We start from the raw sequence: 13,831 nt of genomic DNA, 5'->3' as shown, positions 1-13,831 counted from the left end.
GTTCCCATCAGCAAAAACACGTGGGTTTGCTATCCTGGCTCCAAAATGGTGGAATGAGCTCCCCATTGACATCAGGACAGCAGAAAGCCTGCACATCTTCCGGCGCAGACTGAAAACTCATCTCTTTCGACTCCACCTCGAGCGATAGAATTACTAACAAAGAACTGCTAACAGAGCACTTATATACTAATAAAGGACTGGCTTATCTATAGCCAGCTGAGTAGCACTTGAAATGCTTGGCTCTATGAAACCTGATGTACTTATATGATTCTGTTTTCTTCAAGGTTGTGTCTTCCTGGTCGAATGTCGAATGTAATGTAATGTAATGTACCAATACATATTAGTTCAACCCAAGGATATTTGCTCATTACAGGAAAGACATATCCTCATAACATCTATATTGGTAGCAAACTGTATTTATGCTTTTCATATACAGTTCCAAGTCGAAATAATATATTTGTCAACATATCATGTTAAGTTGATTCTGGTTTTATAAGTAATTGCAACACACTGATAGTCTACTGGCTGCATCCTCCGATGAAGGCCTATATTGAATTAAATATTGCTGTTTCAATAATTCTCAAAACAGATAGCGCTGAGTTGATGTAGCAGGAATGTTAATGTGGTGAGTAGTAGTATGGAAAAACTCTAATAATGCTGTCCAGTTCAATAGACAAATTACCTCAGGTTAACATGAATCCCATTATCAGTGTCAGTGATTTGAAACATGCTTGTAATATATGATTTCATAATGTAATATTTAGTTAATGCAGTGGTTCAGTGACCACCTGCAAAATAGTTCCTAACATCGGAAAGGGCTCCTATAATTGAGTTTGTCAGGAAGTGGGTTGAAAAGGTATTACGTTGGTTTGGCAGCATGTATTAATGGCAGGCATGCCTAGTGAGCCTGTCTCTCACTTTGAGAATATGCTGGCGGGATTTTAATTCGTAGGTGTGCATTCTTAGAGAGGTCTAGAAACCTCATTAGGTAAATTGATAATTGTATGTCTGATTAGATCAATTATTTTCAATTGAAAAATATTAGGAAATGTGTCAGAATGTTAAGGAATCATTTGAAGTAAACAGGGAAAAATAAATGTAAATGGTCACTGAGAATTTTCAAAAAAAGCTTTCATGTCAAGAAGAAAAGAATGATTATTTTAATTAGCATTGATGAGTTCTTAGGATAATTGAGGGGGCTACATTTGTAGCTCTCACTCAATAGTAAGGCAATTATCACAAGTTCATTTAATGAGACTGCAATATTGCTCCGGAAATTAGTGAGCTTTTTTAAGAAATAATATTCTACTTCATGCAAAAATACCTTTTTACATGCTAGGTAGGTAGGTTAAACATCATGAATTTCCCTTTGTAGATACCTGCCCTTTCCAGTGCAGGTTGTGAAAAGTGCCTTCAGGATGCCCTTTTTGGATTTATTTGACACTGAGCAACTTTCTATAGAAACTAATAGAGCCCCTCCATCAAGGCTGCATCCAGTTCCCTTTATACATCCAAGACTAACAAATAAAAACATGTCCCTGTCTTTTTTCGTGACTTTTTTTATTGAACCTTTTTGCAAAAGACGGATGGGCAATCTGTAAAACTGTTGTAATCAAGACAAAGCTCAAACTCTCGTCACTATCTGTGAGTAGTGCAAGATGAGAGCCAGCACGTTTTACTACGTGTTTTGTATGTCACTACAGATGCAGGGATGACAATAGCCATTTAGCTAATTCATTTGCATAGTTGGAGATTACCAAAAAAGGAGGGAAACCCAAAATGAATTGTTCAATTTCTGCCTGAGTCATGGAGGACAATAACTCAACAGACCACAACTGTCATGCAGCTCATATACAGTAATAGACTTAAACATTGTTCCTGGATATTGACTAATCTTGTTTTTTTTTTAGTAGCTTAGAATCTTGGTTGTTGAGTGTCCCAAGTGCAAAGCTACACACAGTCTTGTAAATGTATATGGTACATTTATTTGGAGCATCCTATTGAAATGTCCTTGGTTTGGCACCATTGCTGAACTCTATTGCATTTCAATCGAATTATCCTTAAAGCTTTCCCTCTTTTCTTTTTGAAAAACCTATGCTTTTAGTTCAAGGATAGCCTGGAATGACAGAACCATTTTTCTTTGAAAATAAAGTATCTCTGGGGAACTAATCATTAATTTTCATCAGTCATAACAATGTTTTCCCCTTTAGGAATATCATTTCTAATTTGTAAATAAATGATACAGCTATTAAAATGCATACACTTGTTGCAGAGTAGATGTACATGTTTGAGAACATTAACCCTTTCAGAGTGTGTTTTTACTTCATCATGGTTCAATCGTCACAAACAAGTCTCTTTTGTAGCCTCCATTTGTACTTGCTCTTCCCTCTCTGACCTCTGCAGGTTTCAAAAAACAAGATGGCAGCTTGCAAACGATAGTCCACAAACCAATGGGTGACGGACAGCAATGATGGCAGATAATATGGTAATTTGTCATCTTTATATCATCTCTGTATAAAGATGACATCGTTTTGTTATAAACTGCTCTTAAAGCAGCACATTGTGATAATCTACAATGGTAATATTGAATGCTAAATACAGCCTTATGTAAAGGAGAAACAAATAATTCCACTTCCCTGTTTATCACAAACAACAGAGCAATGATTTATAGGAATAATTGTCAGTACAATTGCACTTATCATTGGAAATGTGTGCAGTAGGGGGCACTGCTACGTTAACCAAACTTGCATTTAGAGAAGATCTGACCCACCTGACCCACCCTGTGTTAAATCCTCAGTGTTCAATCAGGGTTACAATCGATAGCGTCTCCTCATTGAAGAGTGAGGATGTCTCTTTGCTAAATTAAAAGATCTCGTGATCCATTGAACACTTTGTAAGCATTTCTTATGTTAAAGTAAGTAGATTTTCTTATAAATGGCGACCAAAATAAAATAGCCCCATTAGATCAGTACTCTGAATTCCTCCTGACCGCAATTCTTTTTTGCAAACCATTCATGTAGCGGCTTACATATCCCCCCCACACGTCATCATGGCCGTTGTATTGTACACACATCAAGGACTTAGAACAGTCCTGCTCTGATGCTTGTACCAGCATACCTTTTAGTCATTGAAGTGCAGCACAGACAAAAGCAGGGCTTGATTGAGTGGGTGGGTAGGTGGGCAGAACTGTTGGGTCTGCATGATGGGAAAATAAATACTGAATCCGGTGGTGGTGAATGCCACCGCCTTACAAGATGTGAATCCTTGAGCCCAAACATTATTTATTTCCCTGAATTCAGCCACACAAAAACGGCTGGGCCAAGGAACGACATATTTGTTATCAGCAAACTTCAGAGACAGGATAACATTCATGGGGAGAATCTTCAATAAAGCCATAGTTAAGATAAAGTATTTTGGCATGCTTTGACCAAACCACTGGACTAAAATTAGCTGGCTCATAGGATTTGGTATAGCATGCAGCGTCTTTGTGTGCAGAATAATAGTTTCTAGAATATAAAATGGTACAAACAAGCCTTGCTCTTCTTATTAAATATAGCCTTTTAATGAGAAATAGATTATTATATGAAACATTCATTTGAAATAAGCTGATATAGTGATCTCAACAGAACAGCAAAAAAGTACATCGGCAAGGTATTAGTTGTAAAAATCTTCAGACATATCCATGGACACATGTAAGCAACACTGTGGTAGCATAACGCCATACGAGTAAATGTGCTTGTTTCATGGACTTTGCAGTGGCTCAAAACTAAATATTTATGTACAGTATGCTTTGACAATATAAAACAGTCGTACATTGTCATGAATCTAATTAGATACACAAGACATGGGGGCCCTGTACTTTGTGCTGATGTACTCAAATAGAGTTTTTTTTTATGTAGTCTTTATATTCCTTTTATTTACTCTTATATTTTATTATATTGTTACTGTAGCAGAGGGTGGTTACTGTAACAGAGCTCATATTTACAGATATATTGTACAACAGGGGACAAAGACAAAATCAACCATAACTTATAAAAGTCATCCTTGACTGGTCTGGTGGCTGATTTCCCCACATGCACAAACTTCCTTGAAGGCGAAGTTCTCAAGAGGATATGGAAAGTGTATATTAGATCAACATTTACGGTCTCAAATCCTTAAGCTAATTCAGTGTCATTCTTCTGTGTTACATCTAAAAGGTTCCTCCAGCTCTAAATGTGTTAAAGGGATAGATAACAGGCACTTATAATAATCATAATAATAACTAACAACTCATTTGGATGGTCCAATGTTAGTGCTGAAAAATAAAGTCCACTATTTACTGCATTCCTATTGACTGCAGGCTTGTTAGGCTTAGCTTCAGTATGTTTAAATCAACTCCACAGTACGTTAGCTTAAATGAATCCACAAGGAGGTACCGTTAGCATGCAAATGTTACATTGGCAATGCTATAGATGCTAACATATTTGAGAAAGTGTAAAGTCTATCATGTTAACATCAGCATACTAATAAGCTGGGCTTGATAAACTAAAATACCAAGCAGCTTTGAGACAGCTTGCAGTTACCATCCACACCCAGGCGGACATACTGATCACGATACAGTTTATTAAACTGGAGGTTAAACCGGTCCAATGCCCTCTCTGCTCCTGCTGTTTCTTATCTGATTGATTAAAGTATTGTACTGTGAGATTCATTTGAACCTGACCTGGCCACCACATTTGCAATAACCACTATATTGGATATCAAAAAATGATTTAGCTGACTACTGAATCTCCTGAAATGTATTACATTTGTAGTGACTTAATAAGTGACTAAACTGTTATTTATAAAGCACCTCTCAAGAGTTAAAAATGCTTCACAAAAAGACTGAAAACTGTAAATTAAAACATAAGGATCATCATGGCCACACACAGAAATACATGGTTCTGTTACTTACATCATGACAGAAATGCACATTTACAGGCAACTATAAAAGTTGTCGATGCAGTAAAGTCTTCAGCTGACAAAGCTACCTATCATGGATGTTTCCAGTATTGTAACATGCCTCTGCTTACAGCTAACCACACAAGACTGGTCTCATCACAATGTAAAATGAAAATGGGTATTTTAAAGAACACAACATTAAACACAACAAAAGTACCAAAGCAACCAAACTAAAGCTACATCCATTGACTAACAGACATAAAAAATAAACAATAAAATAATTCGTAATATAACAGTATGCATTTTTAGATGTTAGTCTTGCAACTTGTCTGGCAGCTTTTAAACCTGGAGATGTTTGAGAGCCATGACAGCAGCGACTTAATGTCTGCTTTTTTATTTTTAAGTTGAACCCATCAATGACCAGGACAGCAAGGTTTTATGACATGAGTGACCTTGCCTTTGTTGTTGTTAATAGCAGGTTAACGGATTGGACTTACACAAAGTCATAAGCAATATGATTCAGCATCGGATTACCCAAATAACATGTGACCAAACATTACATAGGTAGTGTTTCATATTTCAATTTGACGATTGAATGTTAAACACAGTCAGAGCTCTGTTGATGTTTCCCGCAACATGCAAAACAAAAACATCTGAAATTTGTACACGAGGTCATTAAACGCTTACAGATGAAACACTGCCAAAAAGGTATTTTAAGATTTAATTTAACAATTTCTTTTTTTTCTTTTTCTTCTTCCTGTGGCACAACAGAGCAATTCAATGGCTTTACAACATGACCCTTATTCAACATAATATGCTTCCTCCTGCCATCTCCCTTTTGCTGTGCTCTTGTCTACAAACTGATAAAATAAAAACATACAAACCAAACATTTCCTTAAATGTATGTTCTTTTGAGAACGGGGATGGACTTAATGTCTACCTCAGGGAAGTGTATGGCTTTAGGTCGTCTTGCAAATGTGCCTGAATGATGAATGTTTACATTTTGCTCTTGGTGCGGAAAAGCTCCACGAATTAGCAGTCACAACATGTACATTTTGCAAAGCTGTACAAAATAGCATTGATTGTTAAATCTTCAGACCACAATATTGCACTCACGCACCAGGAGGTACTGCCTTGTGAAAAACACAGCTTGAATTTCAAACACGGGAAGAAGCGCTCCAAATGCAAGATTTAGCTTAGACTGGAGTCAATCTCAAATGACACATTCAATTAACGAACAGCAATAAGCATCAAGCCAAAATAAGGTATACGCACATTTGCACACGCGCACGCAAACATACATTCATCCACATATATATGTATATATAAACAGCTGGCTTTTGTTATTTGACATGACTATCCATTACTGCCCTGCTGTGTGCCTTACGTATCAGAACAATGACAGAGTGCCTCATAACTCACAATGCAGATTTGCTGTGGGTTTGAAATGTAATAAAGTCTATAAGTAATGTGTTGACTACTTATTCACTAGGGCTATTTAATCCTTACTATGTATAAACATTTTTTAATATTAAACTCTCTGTAATGTCTGAAATACTTTGCACATTAGCTGAAATAAAAAGATATCTGGTCTGCCCTTGTGTTCCATTGTTATTCCTTTAAAAATGTTTTTGTCAGTAAAGAATGGCAGTTTCAGATAAAACCTTTGATCCCTCGGAGTAAAATCAAGGCCTCTTTTTCACCAGTACATATATTTAATATTTCTTTTTTTTCTTCTTTTTTTTTTAGATCTTTTTAGGGAATGACAGACATGCTGGGACAAATATGATACAGTCTTTATAGTGGTTCCATTAATCTTCTTTATCTTAATCTGAAATGCTTTTCATCAGTGCCTTTTTCCTTTATCTCTTTAAGAATTATGCTTACAAAGTTAATATTACATCAAAAGGCAGAAAAGGTCCAAAAATGAAAAAAGAGAAAAAGAAAATTAAGATTAATATCCCCGCCTAGTTCATTTGTTGGGTGTTTCATGTTGCTGTCCTTCTGTGAATGTTACTATGTTCAGCAGAGTTTAGCAGTCAGATGATCTGATTGTTTTAGTATCTCTGTGCTGTACATGTCCAAGGCATGGTTCACTCGAATCATCTCGCTGTTGTTGAGCTTCAGCCTATGCTTGAGCATACAGGAGAAGAGGTCCAGCTGGGGTTTGCCAGGAGCAGATGGAGGGGCAAGGCGGTTAATCCGATCCCTTATGTCCAGCAACAGGAGCATGACCGATGAGGAGGAGTAGAACTGATTTCCCTGTGTGTACGACTGGTTAACCTGCTGCACAGCACTACGGAGCAGGTCGGCATTAAAGCGTAGGCTGTAGCCAAACACTTGGATATCAGATATTTTGATGTAGATCTGCCGCTTGTTAGGATCTCCAAGATCCACTGGACCCTGTCCCGTGTCATTGCGTAAGCCAGTTGGGATCTTAGCGCGGCTACGCAGGTAGATGTGCACCGTCTCAAAGAAGGTCTTCCACCGGTTGCCCAGCAGGAGAGTCCAGTTGAAGCACTGCGAGTTTTGTAGTCGTACCTTTTCCCAGCGTGGGTATCCATGTTCCCCAAAGGGCATGCTCCAGCCTTCTGAGTGGCTACCACTGAAGGGGTTGACATAAACAAAGAACATGGGGTCAATGCTGCTATTTCTCATCTGGCAGATCTTCATCGACAGACCGATAATCATGTGGAGGTAGTCCATCCGGTTTTTGTTACTCTTCAGGGTCAGGGACATGCGCTTACGCCATCTTGGGTCAAAGAAGGTTTCTAATCGGATCTCATTGCTGATGAAAGTCGTGTGAATGTAGAGTCGGGAATCCATTTTCTGCAACAGGTATTTGAGTTCCAGGTCCTGAAAGTCCAGATCAGTTTCAAAGCTGATGAACTGCTCGCTACGTTCTGAATCCACGTTCTGGGGCTCACAGCGGCCACGGTACAACTTGTAGCCTTTGTTGCAGGAGCCACATTGTGAGATGTTGGCCAGGCTGCACATGGCACAGCTGTTGTTGCCACCTATGACGCATGGGATGGGTCGTTGGCATAATGTAACACCTGTGTGGCACACGCATGTCCTTTGGCTCTCCAGGAAGGTCCCCCAGAACCCGTTCTCATTACAGTAGAGGAAAGACTGAACCCTGTTCAACCACTGCATCACAGATCTAGAGAGAAAGGAGAAACAAAATATGGAGATAATCGTTAAAGGTCACATTTGAGAGCTTTAAGAGTTACCATATAAAGAAGACCTTTCATTCACTTATGTTCATGTTTACTATCAACAAATAAAGCTTGTGTTAAATTAGTTTCAATAGTTTGGTAATGCACTTGGAAGCATTACAAATAAAACCCCAAATTAAGTTAATTTGGATGCCTTACTTAGGCTTGTACTATGTAGTCAGTTCACTTAACTTTACTGAAATCAATGGATGCTAATAGTTATAAGGTATACAAGATACAGTGGCAAATCCAAAACTCAATGATATGCTTATTAAATGTTTGGCAGCAATGTATACATGAAAACTATTGAGTCAGGATAGTATGGGAATAGGATCATTTCTTCCCTTCAAGGGGGAGGAGTTGCGTTATTTCCCTCAGGTGGAAGGCATTACTTGCTATTCTTATCTTGTCTCTTATTTTCCCTTCAGGCATCTTTCCCTGTCATCTTGACAGCAATGGAACTTCTTTTCAGACTGTAGGAGGTGAATTCTGAATCTTGATTTTTCAGAGACGAGGTCTGGTCAAGGTTAACTTGACATGTTAATGAAGCCAAGGCTTAACTATGATGGATGGCATTGCATTCTCGGCAGGTCAGAAACCCCCCAAGCTTAACCCAAAATGAGACCGGAACAAATCACCTATAGAGGATAATAGAAGCACATTGCTTGATTCCACTAACTTTGGCTCAAATTGAGGATGGCATGAAGTGAGGATACACATTAAGGAAATGAAAACATGAACTTTCAACAAGCTTACTCAAAAGCAAACATGTCCTTAATTCTACCCCACATAAAACACATATAATGTCAAGACATTAAATTGTCCTTGATGGCCTGGAATTCAATAAAGTACAATCCAAAATAGGTTGTGCTGTTGGTTTTAATGAATGATGTATGTATAATGATGATGAATCTCGCTGATTAATATGTTGTCAATGACTTAGGTTATCTGTCTGACCAATGAAAATGTATTTACTTGCAATTGCAATTTTTTTATACATATTTATTTTCTTTCCAAACTGTAACCCATCGGATCATGTCACTGACTGGTTTCCTGTGTGTTTATCCCATTGGAGATGTGAAATGTACCTTGTGTGGAGAAGTTATTTCTTGACAGTGTTTGCTTATGTGCACTAGTGTTCTCATGTCTGGATTTGCCTCTTCCCCTAGAGATGAGGTGTCTTAATATCCTGGTGCATTCAATGTATTTGTGATTTTTATATCACTTTCCATTTCCTCTCTGTCGTATTGCAGTGTTGCCTGGAGTGTCTTTAGAGAGATGAGTGTATCATGTTTGTTCCCTCCAGCGTGTGTTTGCTGTCCACTCCACTATGAATACAAAAGTAGCTACCTTGCAGAGATGTACTAATATACTGGTTTTACTGTTTTTTTGTGACACAATCTGATGGTAACAGATGTTATTTATCTAGCAAAATCTATTACCCTCATTACTGTGATTATAATTTTTTGTGAAGTGCTCCAGTCTCACAGATTTATTTTGATTAGCTCTGATGGAAGCAGAACAGGCACAGCAGGGTCAGCTAACTAGGCTTCACATCTTTCTGTCTCCAGGTTCTAGGTACTCTGGTTTATTAAATTGTATGTTTATATGAGTTAGTCCACCTACTGAAGCACTGCCAGTTTATGGGTACAGTTTACATAACTGACACATAGGAAACTAGCCTCTTTAAGATTCAGAAAATAACATTTATTATCAGAGGTGAGCTTCATATGTGCAGGATGTTGGAAAAAAACGTCATTCACAAGTAAAAACACCCAAATAAACCAAAGTGTGCACGAAAACGTGAATGAGGGTAATGCAAATTAAAATCAACAAATAGAAAGTTCTGCATTTAAAGATTAACGTGTCTAGTCCTAGTCTGTCTCTAACAGCTTTTATTGGCATTTTAAAACCTTTTTTTTTTTTTCATGTATTCTGCTTAATGACACATTTCAAAGTCAAAATCACTGTGGTGGAACTCATCACAGGAAAAAGTGACACAGACTAAAGGAATGAAGTTCAAAGACCAACAGCGCTGTATCTGGAGAACACACTTGTTGTGAACCCTTCAAAAACGAAACAACTTATCATAGACTTCAAGAGAAACACTACACATCAACAAGGGCAGTATGGAAATCATTTCTGCTTTCAGGTTCTTTGCTTTGCACATTGGTAAAATCGCTCTTGATCTACCAACACCATTACAGTAAAGGTCTGGTCAAGAAGGCACAGCAGGGACTCCGCTTCCTGAGGATTTGAGCAAACCAGGAGAGACTGCTGGTAACCTTCCACTGCTGCCCCATCGAGAGTGTGCTGGCGTACTGTATCACTGACCTCATTGGAGGACTTATTCAGCCTATTCTGCCTTAGTAGAGCAGCCAACATACTGAAAGAGCCATCCTACCCTGGGCACCATCTTTTTAATCTGCTTCCCTCTGGAAGATGCTTCAGCTCCATCAAATCATGGACACACAGATTCAAAAACAGCTTCTGCCACAGAGTCAGGAACTGAACACTGTCAAACACTAACATTGACTGTTTTTCGACTTGTATACATTTTACATAACCTATTTATGCTATTATATTCATAAAAGTAATTCAACAAAGCTATAAATGGCACATAAAGCAATTAGCAATACATGCTATTTTATTGGCCACAAAAATTATCCTCTGGACATAACATGTGTTTATTCTAAAGAAAAACGTTAAGCTCGACAGGTTAGGAAGCTAATGCCCACAGTATGTATTTGTACTGTATAGGTAATTGGATCCTAATTTAAGAGATGGTATTTAAGATATCAGATTTCTTTTTCAACAGTTAACATGATTGTGAAACATTAGACATCTAATACCGCTCCTGCCGCCACTGCGTCAGGCCGTTGTGTCCTTGGGCAAGACACTTCAACCGGAGTTGCTCCTGTGGGTAATGTCCACAGTACATGTATGATACTAATGTGTACTTGTAAAAGCGCCTCGATGACTTCGAGGTGTGAAGATGGACGGTGTGGCGCAGTGCGCTGTGCAATGATCATCAGATCAATGGGTGAAACCCGCCGCTGCTGCGTCTGTAAAGCCGTTGTGTCCTTGGGCAAGACACTTCACCTGAACTTGCTCCTGTGGGTATTGTCCACAGTGACCATTGCATGTATGTAAAATATGTGTGTGATGTGTATTTGTAAAGCGCTTTGAGCACTGGAAAAAGCACTATAATAAATGTAAAGAATTATTATTATTATTATTATTAATAATGCCAGATATACAAGTTATCAAATTATCATTACAATTTGCATACAAAACACATTGATTATGTTGGCTTTAATGTAAAACGTATCCTATTATATTTTACTGGCTATGTATTATTGCATTAGACAAAGGGACAGTCATAAAGTTCCCTCATTTGAATTTATTTGCAATAACTGTTGAAATATCTGTTTGAATTACTGAAAGATATGCCTCCCTCAATAAGATATTTGAGAGCATCATGTGGCTAGTCTAATTTCTCTCTTATTTGTTTCTACAGCAATAGCTTTGTAAAGATTTTCCATATACATTTGAATGAAAATACATCCCAATGGATACTGTTTTGTTTTAATGAATTCAAGCACACTTTAGGTTTGTAATAATGCATCAAACAGGCCCTGGTGTTCAGATGACAACTGTCATCCCCCCCACATTAAAGAACAAGGAAAAGGAAGAAAGAGGTCATCAGAGCATTAGAATGGAATCTGCCGCTGATCAAAGAAAACCGAAGCAAAATGTCCCACAGATGAAGCAAGCTACAGTAATAGAACAATGTTATTAAAATGAGTACAGACCCACATTGGGAATTTAATCGAGAAATCTTTTTGCGTTACCTCGCTTTAGTTTTATGATGCATTCTGCAATTTTGCATTTTTCAGCAACACCTTTCACATGCTCTATAGACAAAGACTGAGTTGCATGATGTTGTATTATTATGTAGTATGTAGTGTGATCGTTGCCATGGCTGTGTTCTTGTTGTCATGATTATGACAGTTACGCATTAGTTTATAAAACATGCAACACTTAAACATGGTTTTGTTCAGAGAAGTTACATGGTTATGCTGGCGGAGCTTTGAAGCTACTCTATCAGTGAACTCCTGTGGTGTATTACTGTCCTAATACTGCTCAAGCTCAGCTATTTGAAAGGAATAATGAGTTATACATGCATGATTAAAACAAATGTCACTCCATTCTTTCTATCTCTCGTGTAGTGTTCCCATAAAGTGACATTGTATCATAACCCACTAAATGTCCCCTGCAATAAATATTGCGAGGGAATGCAAAATTAGTTTAGTTTATTCCCACCATGATCTTTCAAGAGCTTCGTATGAAAGAGAGGAATACCCTTGATGATTTCATGAGACAGTGACACTATATACAGTAGCGTAAACTAAATGCAAAAATTACGTTTGAATATGTTAAGGCAAGATTAAAAAGCAGTGTAAAGTCAAAATCAATAGAAATGATGGCAAAGTGATTCATCACATGGAGGGTATATTCTTATTAGTAAATATGCTTGACTTGACATGAATAATTAAAGCCAATGCATAGCCTGGATGCAAATGATTTGGCTGGGAGTGAAGCTACTTCATGTCTGTCACTATGAATCATTTACACCAAAGACAAACTGCTATGTTTATTATACTTGAAGCAAGCTGCTATACTCATTACAGGAAATGCAATAGGAAATCCAATATAGTTCAGCTATAAAGTTTCCACACAGTTATTGCGGTGAGTGTTCACAACAGGGATTTATGATGCTTGTAATGGATGGATGCCTTGCGGTGAGGTAAGAGAAATTATAAGGTGGTGATATGCATTTGTAATTACAGCCGGGCAACAATGCATCCGACTCCTTTCCTCCATTAGCTGATGTAAAGATGTTTACTGACTGACCTAGAATGATATGCAATGTTGAAAGTGCAACATGCTTGAAAACTTAAAAATATTTTTTGGGGAAGTTAGACTTGATAAGACAAGTTTACATCAGAATAATTGCAATTAGTATAAGTGACTTCCTCTTCCCTACTTTGCATCCATAATTTAATTTAACTAAAGTGTACAAGGACATCATATTAATAGGCATAATATGAATGCTTTAAAGGCTCCATGTAAGAGTAATGAAATAACGTGAAACTATAGGAGGGGCTGGATCATTAACAATGCATCACTCTTCTGTGTTGTGTCAGTCAATACATCGGAGAACTCTATCTGTCCCAGGGTTTCCGTTAGCCGGTAATTACCGGTTTTTAGCTGGTAAAATTTATAAAAAACCGGTAAATTCAAAACCTGACGGTCACAATGTCTGGTAATAATTAGGGAGGCTCCGATCGATCGGCCGCCGGTCATTATCGGCCGATATTCACTCTTAATAGTTTGATCGGTGCTCTCTATAAAGGCCGATCAGGAGAGCTGGATCTGATCGATATGGACATAAACGCGAGTGAAGTGTAACCGGAGCGAGAGAGAGAGATCAGATCCGCTGCTGAGTCTGACCGAGACACGCAGCTCTGTATAATCACCTGAAGCCCCGCCCTCTGTTTAGCGAGCTGCAGGAGAAACTGACGTGCTGTCAGGAGAGAGAGAGGGAGGGAGAGGGAGAGAGAGGGAGAGAGAGGATCCGTTTCTCCCGTGTTATTATTCAAAGTTGATGTAAACTTCTGAATAATGTA

The 13,831-nt window shown here is 38.1% G+C and overlaps 1 protein-coding gene across 1 annotated transcript in view; it reads right to left on the bottom strand.

Moving 5' to 3' along the window:
• Positions 1 to 3,121: 3,121 nt before the first annotated feature.
• The window catches only part of brinp1 (bone morphogenetic protein/retinoic acid inducible neural-specific 1), a 132,286-nt gene continuing 121,576 nt past the window's right edge, over positions 3,122 to 13,831 (bottom strand). Inside the window, exon 8 of the mRNA XM_034096529.2 lies at positions 3,122 to 8,083. Coding sequence (XP_033952420.1) covers positions 6,943 to 8,083 — 1,141 coding nt within the window. The 3' untranslated portion in view covers positions 3,122 to 6,942. The remainder of the gene's footprint in view (positions 8,084 to 13,831) is intronic.

This window comes from Pseudochaenichthys georgianus, chromosome 12 (genome assembly GCF_902827115.2).
Source record: "Pseudochaenichthys georgianus chromosome 12, fPseGeo1.2, whole genome shotgun sequence".
In the NCBI taxonomy this organism is placed as follows: domain Eukaryota; kingdom Metazoa; phylum Chordata; class Actinopteri; order Perciformes; family Channichthyidae; genus Pseudochaenichthys; species Pseudochaenichthys georgianus.
This window is presented reverse-complemented; position numbering and strand designations above follow the sequence as displayed.